This window comes from Pholcus phalangioides, unplaced genomic scaffold, assembly GCF_987345545.1.
Source record: "Pholcus phalangioides strain wild (caught in Gottingen) unplaced genomic scaffold, Ppha-v1.0 ptg000007l_1, whole genome shotgun sequence".
Lineage (NCBI taxonomy): Eukaryota > Metazoa > Arthropoda > Arachnida > Araneae > Pholcidae > Pholcus > Pholcus phalangioides.
The window spans coordinates 55,167,824-55,183,058 of NW_028301600.1; the positions used below are offsets into that span (position 1 = coordinate 55,167,824).

General features: G+C 34.1%; 1 protein-coding gene across 8 annotated transcripts in view; it reads right to left on the bottom strand.

Moving 5' to 3' along the window:
* LOC149085508 (bridging integrator 3-like) overlaps window positions 1–15,235 on the bottom strand; it is a 42,383-nt gene that overhangs the window by 16,426 nt on the left and 10,722 nt on the right. For 4 of the 8 annotated variants that reach the window (XM_089233562.1, XM_089233561.1, XM_089233560.1 and 1 more), the window contains exons 4-6: window positions 12,705–12,745; window positions 6,910–6,971; window positions 5,346–5,482 (exon numbers count right to left, since the gene is read on the bottom strand). In XM_089233562.1, coding sequence (XP_089089688.1) covers window positions 5,346–5,482; window positions 6,910–6,971; window positions 12,705–12,745 — 240 coding nt within the window. Of the gene's footprint in view, window positions 1–5,345; window positions 5,483–6,909; window positions 6,972–10,507; window positions 10,590–12,704; window positions 12,746–15,235 lie in introns of all 8 variants that reach the window. The other 4 variants (XM_089233566.1, XM_089233565.1, XM_089233564.1 and 1 more) reach the window with 2 other exon arrangements.

Sequence of the window (15,235 nt, forward strand, 5' to 3'; positions counted from 1 at the left end):
AACGACACTTTGATGAAGATTGTAATCATAATCAGCATCATAATGGAACGAAGCAAGATCTAAATCAGCGTGCAGTGTCCGTCTGGATTGAACATTGCGTTCTCGATTGGTTCCCAGTCGTGCTCTTAGTTGGTCAATTGTTTCATTCGAACGGGCTTGAGCAGTGCGTACTCGATCGGCTTCCAATCTTGATTCTCATTGCTCGTTCGTTTGAGAAGAACGGGCTTGAGCAGTGCGTACTCGATCGGCTTCCAATCTTGATTCCTGTTCACTTGAGAAGAAAGGGCTTGAGCAGTGCGTACTCGCTCGGCTTCTAATCTTGCTTCCCGTTGCTCGTCTGTTTCTGAAGCTCGTAATGCTTTTTTCTTTCGCGCTTCAGATGTAGATTGACCAATCGATTTCTGTTTGGGGGGCATAACTGTCGACTATGCTCACAAATTTGCTGAAAATAAATAATCGCTAAAAAATCGAATAAATAAATTCGCTGAATAAATAAATGGAAAAATTCATGGATATGCCACACAGTTCATTATAATGATAACGAACATGGTGAATGGATTCTGGGCCCGCAATAATCTTTTTCGGAATGTTTATTTTGGTTACTGTGGTTCTCAAAAAATGAGTTTCAGACATGCATATGCCTTTACGATTGTTTGCCTCTTCTTCAATGCTGCCCGTATAACAGTTTATTCCTTTGTAATGGTTTGTCACTCTTCCAATCCTCCCAGTTACTGAAGAAAACTTGGGTAGCACGGGGTATTATTGCTAGATGAACATGATAGTCATAATTAATTATTACTCCTTTTATGTTTATAAACAAAATATTTATTGACACCTCAACTTGATTTCTTCGGAAGTTACTTTTTTCGTACTGATTATCTTATTGTTGTATCACCAAGCTCGATGATTTTTGTTATATTTTAAATATTTCTTTTTTTTAATAAATCAATATGTATATAATACATAATAATCAAATATAATATATAAATCAATAAAAAAATGATTTAAAACTGTTAAATAATGATTATAAAAATAAAACATATAAATCGCCGCTGTTTAGCACCCGCTACACAACTATGCCAGGAACCTTCGACGCACGCCACCTATCGTAAGATAGATATACTATGCCAGAAACCTTCCCGGGAGTGTACTCAACAACTTCCCAAAGTTTCATGGCGATCGGATGAATGGTTTAGTAATGCATAAAGGACAGAGACAGACAGACATACATTCGTTTTTATATATATAGATGAAAATCTCATGTTGAATAAATTTTTCTTGATAAAGATTTTTCTTGTATAAGTTTTATCATTTACGAAGAAAGAAAGTTCATCATACTTTCTTGAGCTTTGTTTATTATGCCTGGGTTCATTCATTATTACAATACAGTCTACTTACACGGGGCTGTGATTATAAGACTAACTTATTACCAATTATAAGTATTCAATTCAAATTTCACAAGTTTTTAGGATACTAAACTTCAAAAATGACATTTCTTTATATAATAAATATATCCTTGTCGACGACAAGCAGTAATTTTTCTGCACAAAAACAAAAATCTTTGCCCACCAAAATCGAATGTTTCCTTGAGACGATCTCATGTGGTCCGAGATTTCCTCACATAGAAAAAATATTTTTAGCAAATATTTTTTTTACATATTTTTCCTAAAATTTATAACATTTTACCTATTGAATGGCAAAATATAACACTGTTTCCTGCTTTTAAACAATGACTTCAATAATACATTGCTAACATACCATATATTGAAACTTATTTTAATACTCAGACATAAATTTATACATTTTGATTGTGTTTCACCGAAGCGATTTGCTTATTTTTTTACCTACCTTATAAATAAATACCTGCCCGCCACCTCTATTTTTTATACTCAGTACATGTATTTTCTTGATTTGCCATTTACATATATATGTATTTTTTTTCATACATGTCTTTTTTTCGTGCATTTAACATAGCAATACTAATTTCAATATTGATTTTTAGTTTTAGCTTCATTGTATGTTTTGAGTACGGGTGACCAAGTTACCCCTTGTCAACTCATAAGTAACTCAGTGTATCAAAAATTACTTCAGTCTATAATATGTTGTGCACATATTTTTCCCTCTTTTTTTTCTCATCTTGTATAAGTGAAAGTGAATAAATTTCTTTTTTGAAATAAAAAATTACTCTATAATAAATGAGAACTTAGAACCATTAAAACATGTTGTTAAATCATATAGCATAAAAAAATTAAGTAGCAAGCAAAGTTATATAACCATGAAAAGTAGCATCTTAGCATAACAATAGCAACAAAATAATTAGTACACAAGACCTGAAATATTTTATTAATGGAAAAAGTGCAGTGGAATACCTAAAATCCAGACTTCTCAGGACATATAAAATTTTGAATTTAAAAATTTGCCAGTTCTAAATGAAGTTATCACACCTAAAGCACTTTCATGTCTCTTCGAGCAGTTTTTATTGTTATTGTCAGAAAAAGAAATTAAAATGAAATAGCAAATATTTAACATCTTTAGAGAAACTTTTTAATCCTGAATTTGGACATGCTAACTCAACTACTTCAGTTTTACATTTATTATTCCCATGATTGGAACAATACTAAATTCGATGGGGAAAAATCTCTCTGGACACATAATGGCTAAATCTTGCTGTGACAGTTGGAACCTCCCAAAAATAATATACTGGAAGAATTTAAAAATTAAAATTCTTTTGTAAAAAATTATCACAAACAATCTTAATCAAAAAATTGCTGATTAATAAATTATTAAAATTAGTTAATTAGTAAAAATTAGTAATACCTTTCTCTTATTGTAAAGAACAATTCTCTGAGTCACAGCCAGAACTTGGGGGGGGGGGAGACGGTAACTGCCCTGGGCGGCAAATGTTATAAAAATCATCAAACTTTAGTGAAACAAAAAAGGCTTTCGTGGCCATCGAGTAAATTAGAATTAAATTTAAGAGTTTTCAGATTTTTTTGGCCGACATGAAATACAGTTTTTGTCTTCCGACGTTTTGTTCGCACGAGTGGCGAACATCCATGTATTTCACGTCAGCCAAAAAACCTGAAAACCTATCAAACTTTACTTTGGTAGGGGCAGAAAAATCATACTTGCCCCTCCCCTCCCCCCCAACATAAATCTGAATTACAGCCTTGCTCTGAGATGTAATTAAAATTATTGATTTTTGAATCTTCTAGGATAGTGTTTCTTAATCTTTTTTAGCCCATGGTCTCCTTTGGACCATATTTCTTTCTTGTGACACCCCCTCCCCCCTCCTGTCTTATCCAGGTCTTACCCAATCCAAGAGAAACCCTTCTTTCTCACTAAATTGAATTTAGTTAAAAGCGAATATAAAACTAAATTTATAATGAACAGAATTTTTTATAAATAAGGTCGATTTGTGGACCCCTGGGCCAAGCAAGAATCGGGGGGGGGGGGATCACCTCTACCAAGAGCCAAATTAACATGGGGGAAAAATTGGTCTGTCCTGTAGAATATGAGGAACATAAGACCCTACCCTATACATCACCCTGGATCCGCGCCTACCATGAGCTAGATTTCTGTGAGATTCCTTCTGGGGGGGGGGGGGGGTTCTATGCAGGGCTGTCTGAACATCATGGTTCCCCAAGAAAAGCTATGTTATGGGGACTATACATAGCTTGAAGTAACAACTTAGGTTACATATTTATATGCTTACTCTCACCTCTCTCTCTAGGATGATAATACCATATCTCATCATGTAGGCCTCCAATAGACATGAAGGCCCCCTCCACCCTGGATGAGCCCATGCATCAAGATGGTCCAGGGTCTATGGGCTCTAGAAGTAGACACATTTTCCCCCCACAAAATTTTGTATAAAAGCTTTATTTCTTAACATCCAAATTTTTAAACTCTCTGTGGGCCCCCTTAACTACCCTGTCACGGCATCTCTCCCACTTACTTTTTTCTCCCGTGAAGCACCTAGTATATTTCTGCATATAAATGGAAACTTAAGTCACTTCAAATAACTCTTAAACTGTTAACTATAGAGAACCATGCTTTCAATTACGAAAAAGTTTTTTTTTTTTTGGACAACACGTTACAAAATACAAAAGAAAGACAGAAGACAAGACAAAAATGCATAAAGATAACCAAAAATGGACATACATATAGAACTACTTTGTGATCGTCAAGGGACTGCATTATGCCCATCTTCGATGTGTCATTTATTTCAGTAGGAGTTGTATATGTATATATACCAAGATACAAATCTAATTTTTTATAAGGGAATTTAATTTTTTATATAGCCCTCCCGCCATATCGTATCTAACTTTCTTAGAAAGTTGTTACACTGTCTCTCTCGAGTCCAAAAAAAAATCCCATGTTTCTAAGTGCAATATTTGTAGAGATATTCAAATTCAAAAATAGCTGAAAATGAGGGGAAGAAATGCATGAACTAATGGACAAGCTCATTCTATGCCTCATGCGCTGCTCTTTCTCTCATTTTCAGCATTATCTGAAACCACAGCAAATGTTGCACTTGGAAACATGGAATTTTTTTTTGTTGGGCTCAGGGGAGGCAGGGCAGCAACTTTCTGATTGGAAGTTTGAGGGCAGGAAAGACTGTATAAAAATATCAATTTCACATCTCGGTATATATATATATACTGTCTTTAGTGAAATTATTTTTTTGGTTTTTTCAATAGTTTTGTTTCTGTCAAAAAATTTTAATTCATGTAGCTCCACAAATACACAGCAGGTCATTGAAAATTCTGGCATTTTCATACCTTGACAGTACCTGTACTGAATTTAAAGAAAATCTGAGTGTTGGTCATGCAACTGACTTTCAATTTTTTTTTTTTTTTTTTTTTGGTCAATTGTTATGGAATGAGCCCTCTGTAGAACATGAAATAAAGTATATTTCCTTATGATTTTGTGATCATTTCATATGAATTCATCTACATATTTACTATCTCTGGTAAAAATTTCAAATATAAACCACAACGTGTTCAAGGTGTTGCATTTTTAATTTCTGGTAGTGTATATTCCAGTGGTTTGTTTACAAAAAGTTATGACAACTGAAATAACAACAATGATTTTTTTTCAGCCCCAATTACTTTATTACCTCCCATTATTACCTCTTGAATAATTAAATTAACCATATATACTTTTGTATAATTTGTGTTTGTTTACCTTTCATTACTTTTCAAAACTAAAAATGTGGAATTAGAACAAGGTAAAATACAATCCTAAAGGTGCATTTGCACATGATTACAAGATTTAATAGCACACTTCAGTGTGCACCAAAACAACATATATTAATGACTGATTTTTCTATAAATTCATACCAAATCTTCATTAACTGAGGTAGCTTGAGAGATAAATGAATGCCACTCTTCCATTAAAATTCTAAGTTGTTCTTCTTCTTGGCTTAATAAGCTGTTTGATAGATCATTAGTCATTCGTTTTTCACACTCACTTGACTCTTGAAAAAAAATAGAAAATCCATGATGCCACACCATTAAGATATTGTCATTTTCATCACATTTAATTAAAAAGGGAGAAAAGGGAGATTATTCAAAAATTTTGGATATCAACAGGTCAACACCATAGCCAGAAGTTTATTTCAGTGAAACAGAGTTAAACTGATACTACAGACATATAAATGTGAACACAGCTTATGTATATCAAACATAGCATCACATTTTGAAGGTAGTGGGACTGATCCTTAAAATCTCTCCTGGTTATGGCCATGAAACAGCTAACTGAAACATGAAACATCCAAATTCATTAATAAAATACAAATATATAATACAGATATCCCTCATTATTTCTAAAATGCACGAAAATTCCTAAGGCAGAGATTACACTATAAAAGTTTTACAGAAGTTCTTGAAAAAACTAGAAAAACTTAGGCCGATTTACGCTATAAAATTTTGATAAAATCCCTTTTATAAAACTTAAAATATCCAACCTATGAAGCTCATACGTTACATTCCAGCAAATGCAACCAATAAGCTTACCTGTGTAATTTTTCAAGTTTTATAAAAGGACTTTTAGGAAACTTTTATAGTGTAATACCGGCCTTAGGCCAGGAATCCTACAAAGTGATGCCTTCATCTTAGAGATTATGTCAAAGTCACAGGGACCTTAATCCGGTGATTATGGGGGTTGGTAGAGCACTTTCTAGTCCCAGCAATTAAACAAATCAGACACAGCTCTAGATGCATGCAGCCTTGAATTCTCATGCAGAATGATGAGTGGGTTACGCATAAAGTGTCGGCATTTTCTTCTCAGAGCTGCTCGCAGATTGTTTTGCAAAAATAAACAAAAAACTTTTGAGTGATGCTTTACGATAACACCATCCCAATCATAGGCAAGAATCACCATAGCTTTCACATTGGTGGTAGTCTGCCACAAACTGTTGAGTTCTTTGCAGTAATGCCAACTGACTGATTGGCATTTCAGCTTCAGTTCTCTTACCCACCTTGTTGCTGTTAGATAAGGCAATGAAGATGAATTGCAAGCCTCTTGTAGTCCTTGGCAACACTGTTGTGCATTGCGACCTTTAGCACATTAAATTTATAACTGGAACATTGAGCATTAACGAAAACATTTTGACTGTATTCAGCAACCTACTCAATTATTCTGTTCCTGTTATCACTGTGCACACGCATGCACGCGGGGGGGGGGGGGGGGTGTGTGTTCAGGAATAGGCAACTATAGAAAAACCTTTTCAATTATTCCAAAATTTATCTAATTAAACTGATAAAGATGAAGCAAATTTATCAATAAACCTTATATCAGTAAAAAGTTTATGAACACTATGATCTTTCAAGTACTATTAGTATGATTACTTTTCAAATTTAAAAAAAAACAGAATTTCGAATATAAAGAAAATTAAAATCTTACGAATAATAACATCCTCATATTTTTTGACATCTTTATATAGTTTTTTCATGGAGTTTTCCAACCTGAAATACCAAATTTGCACATACAATGCAAAATAAAAAAACTGAAACTTTCACAAATCTGTACACACATAAATATTCACTTATTTATTCAATATGAACATGAGTCAACATTAGTATAAGCCCAAAAGAAATATTGCATATATAATAACATAATAATAATAAACTTCATCTCATGTGAAATATTCATTCCATACCCCATTTTAGCCTTAGAAAACTATAGATGTCCTCTTTGTGCAAAAGAAAAATCACACCATAATGTTATGGCCATTTCAACTTGAAAAATTTTATTTTTTTGAAAATGGAACCCAGTGTTCTCTCTCTCTCTGAAGTGATTTTTCAGTCTTATATATATTTTTTAAACTTTTATGTTCAAGATATCAGTTTTATTTCATTCATTTTTATGGTAAAGTGTTTTGATATTGAATTATTAATAGCAAATCATGAGCAGAACCAGACTGGTCATAGGAAAACACTGCCTTGAGTCAAACCTGAAAAAGGACAGTTTGTACATATATTTCTTGCATTCTCTTTCATGGCTGGAAATGCTATTGAATCCAAGCAGCATGGCCCCACATCTTGGAGTAGGGCCCCTAGGGTGGGACCTTTAGCACACCCCCATGCCAGCCTTTTCACGGGGCCACTCTACAGTTAATTTATCGTGTGAAAAAACAAAAAATGATGACAATCATCCCAGGCCCTGTCAGCCCCACCCTTGTGGGGGCAGCTTGGGGGGGGGGATGTTGCATGGGATAAATATAGCACATTTTTTCATTTCATAGTCTTGTCCTAAATTTGTATATAACTTGAGAATTTTATTTGTGAATCACATACAGCTATCAATTTTGAATGATAATAGCAATTGAAAATGCCATTATCAGGGTTTTTGCTTTTGATCACCACTTTGCAAAAATCATGAAGAAATGTCTCATTTTACCATTGTTGCCAAACGGAATTCCAATTTAGGTAACTTGTTCTTCCATTTTGCTAAAAAATTATTTTCTGTGATGAGCCAAACTGGTAAAATAATGAAAGCCTACAGAAACCCTTATCAGCACAAATACATATTGCACCTAAATTAATTAAATACTATTTGTTTTTGTTTTATTACGTTGATGTGTTAATTCCTCAATGTTAATTGGTTTTTTATAAGTTTTATAATGACATTTTTTCCTAGAACCATTGTGTGGAGCAGTGGTTCCCAAACTGTGAGTCGCACGTTGAAACTAGGGAGCCACAAGAAGTTTTCAAAAGTATAAAGTTCCTATATATAACAATTATAAATTTATTTTTTGTACCTCGGATGAACATATGTGCAAAACTAAAAAATGTCTTAACTCTCTTGGGTGTGTGTGTGAGCTACTTAATATAAATTTTTTCATACAATGTAATTTTATCAAATTCTACATGTACAATAATCAATATATCAAGTTAGTACTTATACAAGGTGATTCAAAAAGTATCATCCAATTTCAAAATTATATAATTTTTAAAATTGAAATTACAGAATGATAAATAATGTCTGACTATAAAGAGGAAATGTCTATGCTTCAGATTATGCACTATTAACGCTCAAAAATATTATGGGGAGGAGGTATGCATCTTTAAGACAAATCCAACAATACCCATATTGCAAGTGTGTGTTCATAATTTTGGACAGAACCACTGACAGACATGACTTCACCAAGTGCTCACTATAATAAGAACAGACGTGCTAACATTTGAAATCCAAAAATCCAGAGATTCTCCCGAGGGGGGTACCCCCCCCCCGACACTCATAGACTCGATCAAAAAAAATTTGCTCAAAAAAATTTTTTTTTTTTAATCAATTAAGAAAAAGTTACATTCTTCCCCCCCCCCCAAGGCAGGTTCTGCATTGCCCCTGAGCAGAATATAATTCCATGCAGAATGGAGAAATCACATCTACATACTGTTCATAAAGTATAAGTGTTTCCTTTCGTGCATGCCATCAGCGAATGCTAATCTCGGGTATATGAACTCTTAAAAGCTTTATATAGCTTAAAGTTTTATATTTTCTTTCCGAAGATGTTTAATAGGAAGAAACGATTTTAAAAAATTCAAATTACAAAGCTGTCGATGTAAAAACGTGTTTACCGCATGGCTGTTAATGGAATACAATAATGATTATACAGGAATTTCGGCAACCAAGGTCATGCCCCTGATAAATGATTGCCAATACACGCTACGAAAACGTGTCTTTGCCAGTTGCTTAAATGCTGTCACAGAGACTTTTTTAAGGCCGCTCGATGGAAATGACTACGGCTGTCCTCTATGGGTGTTTTCCCTAATGATGGTAATCATTGATGCCACGACAACGTGAAAGCTCGCGTATAATTTAATTTTCTGCCAAAATCCGGAGAAATTTTAACAAATCCGGAGAGCGGGAGGAAGGATGAAAAATCCGGAGTCTCCCGCCTAAATCGGGAGAGTTGGCAGCTCTGTAAGAAATATTATTTTAATTGAAAAAATAATTCATTCTACAAAAGCAACCCAAGAATTTTTTACCCTGGGTCTGGTAATGGTGACCTTGAGGAGTCAGTGCCATCTTAACACTAGAAAGACGGAAGGGGGGTCATTATGACGCTGCACACTGTTTAAGCTTGCATATCTCTGCTAAGAATAAACCGAACCACCTGAAATTTCTCGACTTTTCCTGACTTAACATGTTCTTATTGTATACAAAAGTTTTTTCATTATCTTTTTCAACAACGAAGATACCAGCGGATAATACCCAGAAAGACGGAAGGGGGTCATTTTGACCCTTCCTTATATTACACATTATGCACATAGCACATTATGCTGTAAATACTACTGTCATTGTCACAATTGATTTTTAAGTAGCTTATAATCCTTCTGGAAGTCATTTTTGCATTTGACCTTCCGTGTGACCTTTCTTTTTCTCCCATTCTCATCTGCAAGTGTCCGTCAGCAGGTGTGTAATTTTTGGTTTTTGCCAAGCATTCTTTCCATATTATCCGATAAATTGTTTGTCCTGGGACGTAGAAAATTTGAGTGCATGTGACCATTTCAAGCAGTTTAGAAATGGCGAAAAAACGTATATTTACTGAAGAAGAAATACTCCAGGAGTTGCAAAGATTAGATGTGAGAAACTCTAGAAACAGTGATGATGAAAGTGCAGAAGAGCATGAGATCTACCCTATGCTGAACTGTTGAGAAGCAAGTAGCGGTTCTGATGACGAAGATTTAAATCAAAATAAAATTATTTCTCCAGTGGTGCATCCATTGGTACAAAATCGAACGCCATTGAGAAATAAGAAACGTAAAATCGTGAGAAATGATACCTTGTCGGAAAAAAGACCCCAGAAACAGTTGCCTATAATAACGAAACTAAATATGGAGTCGACATCGTGGATCAAATGTTGCGATTATACACGACCAAGACTGGAAGTTGATGCTGGACAATGCATGTATTTTCTAACATTTTGGATATGTCAGTGATAAATGCTTGGATTTTGTACCAACAAGTGACAGGAAAAAAGAACACTCGGAAAACTTACATATTGCAGTTATGTGAAGAACTCCGTGCTGAGTATTTCAACTTGAAAACTACAATTCAAAATGTGATAAGATGCAAAACACCTATTGATGGAGACAAAAAACGACAGAAATGCCAAGTGAGAAGGAACTGCATACTCAATAAAACACTTAAATCTTGTACGCAATGCAAAAAACCAGTGTGCGGCAAATGTGCATCGAGAGGTGATTTGTACAGAATGCTTTGAGTGTTAGATAAAAACAAAATATATTAACAGGCCAGTGGTTTCACCCTTTGTTTTTTATGTTATAACTCTATTCTTTCTAGGTATACTCTCACAATCCATCTTCCCAGTGTTAATGCATGGGGCCCACTCGGGGCTTCAAGAGAAGAGGTGGGGTCTCACAAAAATGAGATCTGGAAATTCTCAAGAGTAAGCATGCAAATTTGCCAGGTAGGGAATCTGAAAAATCACTTGGCCTGGGAGCCCGTTACTCTTAAGATGGCCCTACCCTGAGTTAGGGTAACAAGTTATCCACTTTGCACATTAAGATCCCCAATATAAGCATTTCATCCTAACAGGAGGCTGTGTTGATGACACTTTCCACAGGATTCAAAACTAAAAGCATATAGGTAGTTTGAAATTCCATAATCAAACAGTTTTGCCAAGTAAATATTAGAAAATAGTTTCATTTAATTTACCATTAATTATGCAAATTGAAACCAAGGCAAACAAGTTAAAAAAAGCACTTTTAGATTAGCAAAAAGAAAAAGTTAGGAATGTCCCAAAATTCCAGAACACATGGTCACTCCATGTGGGGGGTCGCTGTTTAAAATTCTTGTCAAAAGGGGAAGTTATGCTTCGAAATGTTTGGAAACCACTGGTGTAGGCATAGATTCCTAAACTTGTTGTTCATTGCCCCATTTCCTGAACGATCTCATGTGATTCTGTACTGTATTCTTAATTATTCTTGTCCCAAAGGGAACGATACTGCCCACTTTGGGAAACACTGGTGTATAGGGAAATATTTTCACAATGACATTATTATACCTCATCTAGAATAAATACCTAGAGCGAGTAAGTGTAGTAATTAAAAAAAGCAATAAAAGTAATTATACCTAGTTAAACTGGTAAAATAAACTTTTTACAGTGAACCTTTTGACTGTATGTGTTTTTAAAATATATATATATCCGTTTGATTAATAGTAGTACCAATGAATGATGAAAAAAAACTAAATTTAATTAACTAAGAGAAGGATTTTTACTCAAAAAGAACCCAAGTTTTACCAACAAGCTAATTCCAGGAACCCAGAAATTAGATTAGTGTGACATCATGGTTTACATGGCGCATTAGACATTATTTTGGAATAATAACACTTAATTTTCCAAGTAGTTTTAAAAAGAAATACATAAAAAAAATTCTCATTAAAACTAAATGAAACATTAGAAAAAAAAATTGTTGTATAGGCTATAGCTTTGAATTAGCTGCAAGTATCAAAAATAACTTTTAAACCTATATATAAGCCATGTCTTTTTTCCAGAAATTACAATGCTGACATTGCTTCCATCAAAAAATCTTACAATCTCAAGCTTGAATGAATTTAACCCTTCAAATGACAACAGAAATCACTAAACCCTCTTCAAAATGCTATATGTTTTTTTAATGAAGTAAGCTTTCTTCCCATTTTCAGCAGGTGAAAACTAAGAGATATAGGAAAAAGTATTTCATTGAAAAATCAACTTTGCAAAATATCTAGGCTTGTAAATGTTAAATTAAGAGGCTTTTACGGAGGTGAGATCTCGTCAATGCCACTTAATTCTTTTACAGCCGGTTTTTTTTTTTTTGCTCAAAGTAGACTCATTCAAGTTTTGACTACTCTTTATTCTCCTTTTTTCCCCCTTTTTACTCTTTTTCTCCTCACTTTTCTATGTGACTTAGACTTGTTTTTCATGTTTTGGCCTTTGATGAGATTTTTCAGTTTCTTTCACCCTTCACAAATTCAAAACATACCCATACTTCCTATCTAGGCCATCTTAGAATTTAAAGAGAGTTAAAGGGTTAAAATAATCAAACAATTACAATATAGAATTGCATAAAACAGAGTGTACAAATGTGAATTTGCATGCACAACACAAAGCTTGTTTTTCAATATACATGCTCAACAAACTCGATCAACATTTTCAATTCATGCTGAAAGTTATAGATGAATACACTTACTGTTCAAGTTTGCAAACATGCTTCTCGAGCGTGTTTTCATCCTATTCAGGTAGAAAGCCAACACAATATGCAAAAAAAAAAAAAAAAACAAACACACACACAAAATTTCTTGATAAATAATATTATAATATATATTATAATGTATAGATGCTATCATTTTTTGTTGTTTTTAAAATTTTTCCCTGTACATTAATTCTGAGAAACAGAAAATCATAAATAAAACTTCATTATATTCAATATCATCCTTTGTTATTTGCAAGTAGCTGGAGATTCCAAACTAGCGATTAATGAACTTCATGTGCCAGGTCACCATGGTGACTGAAAAATTATTATTTGAGCCAAAAATTTTCAAAGTGTGATTACTAAATTTGAGTTATGAAAATTTTTGGAGTTTATGTCAATGTGTCTACCAACATGGGAAGGGAATAACCATCTTTCTAAGAAGTGGAAAAAATTATTGTGAGCCATTCCTTTCAGGAAAACAAATGCTTGGCTCTTAAGAATGCTTGTGTCAAATATATTTTTTCCAATTTGTCAAACCCTGTTCCAAACAATACATCTGCTTCAATTATAAAGCATGTTTTGAAGATTGCAAGGGTTACAGCAGTGTTTTCTCTTCAAGCTGCACAAGTAACTGTAAATGACAAAATGCTTCAGCACAAGCAAAATCAATATATTTACATAATAATATATGGTGTATTACTATAGTGGCATTTCACTTTATTTTTACACCGAAGATAAAAAAATCGTAGGAAAAACATTGGTCCAAATGTCATTTTCTTTAGTGTTCAGTCTCTCTTACTGTACATTTGCAGAATGAGTGAAATATCTGTATGCTTTTAACCAGAGCTGTGCTCGGTTTGAAAAAAGATGTAATATAAATTGGGTGGGGATGTAATATATGTAGACTGGATAGAGGATAATAATTTATTGATGGATAAACAAGGGTTTAGGAAAAGAAATTTGTGTGTAATCAACATCCTTTGCTTCTATGATCATGTGACAGGCTATAGGCAAAACAAAAATGTGGATGTTGTCTACCTGGATTTCCAAAAGGATTGGGTCCAACACTGCAACTAGTGAATTGGGCAGATTCTTGGTTGCAGAATAGGTTACAGCGGGTCATGGTGAACAATGAATGAATGAACGCCAGGGTCTCTGCCACTGGACTTATCTCCTTGCCGAGATCTCTTCCAGCCCAGCTTCGTGGCAGAGTCTGGAACAAAGTGAGTGCACCTAACAGTCTGAGTGTGTAGCTAGCGTTGTGTATGATATTTCAGTGCTGCCATCTATACTTCAAATTGTGAGTGAAGTGTAATGATTGAATATTTGTAACGTTGTAGGCCTGTTGCTCTCTGTGGCGAGACTTTTTAATGGGGAGATCGGCTCGCATTCGTGCCTTGAAGTTGGGAACCACAGAAAACCAACTTCAGCCGACCACCACTGTGGCGCCGGTGGGGTTCGAACCCGGATCCTCGCGATGCTAGTCCATCACTATGACCACTTGACCACCACAGCAGCGGTCATGGTGAACAGAGAATTTACTGATTACATGGGAGTCACTAGTGAAATCCTACAAAGAAATGTTCTATGTTCCATAATTTTTTCACTTTTTATTGATAAACTGGGTTAAGTTATCGATTGGATTGTCAGCTCATTCGCAAATGATATGAAATTAATGAGCTTAAAAGTGAAATTAATTAAAGCTATGAAGAAAGAAGAGAGACTTCATTCTTTTAATATGTTTACATCGAAAGAGCAGAGGTGTCTGGGAGATATCAAAATATCAATCAATGATTTAAGATTTTTAAGGTATGGAAAAAAATAGAAATATTGTTACACACATCAACCAAATCATCAAATGGAGGTTACGAGGACAGGATAATTGGTTAAGAATAATTCTAGGTTGTTGGGCTTCAGGGAGTTTTTATCCTAAAGGGTTGTTAAATGCATGGAATAGCTTGCCCTCACAATTAAACATGATAAGCAGGGAAAAATAGAAGAGCTATTCACATTTAGAGAACAACCATACTTTTATGGGCTGTGTACAGGAACAGTTACAGTGGGGAAAAATGAGAGCAATTGCCCATCCCCTCCCTCCCCAAGAGCAAACAATATAAAGAAAAATTGGTCTGTCCTGTAAAATAAAGGATGATCCAACAAACTTACATATGCCCCTCAACACACACAATCCTGGATCTGCATCTGGCTGTGTATGATCCTTTTTAAGTTTTTCTTAGTTTATTTTTATTTGTTTCTTAGGTTATTCCTAATGTGGGTTTCTGTATTTAAGTTCCATGACATCTATATTTTTTTATGAAAATTTTTTGTAATATTTCTTCATGTTCTTTTAATTTTTCTTTTTGAGTCACATTGTTAGGTGATTTGCATCTTGTGACTTAAGAATTTATATTTATATCTGTATCAAAATAATTTTTTTTAAATTTAATATGCTGTTCAGTAATATAACTACAGATTTTTAATAGCAATTTTTACCCCAAAATAGATTTTTTTGTGCACATTTTGATAGC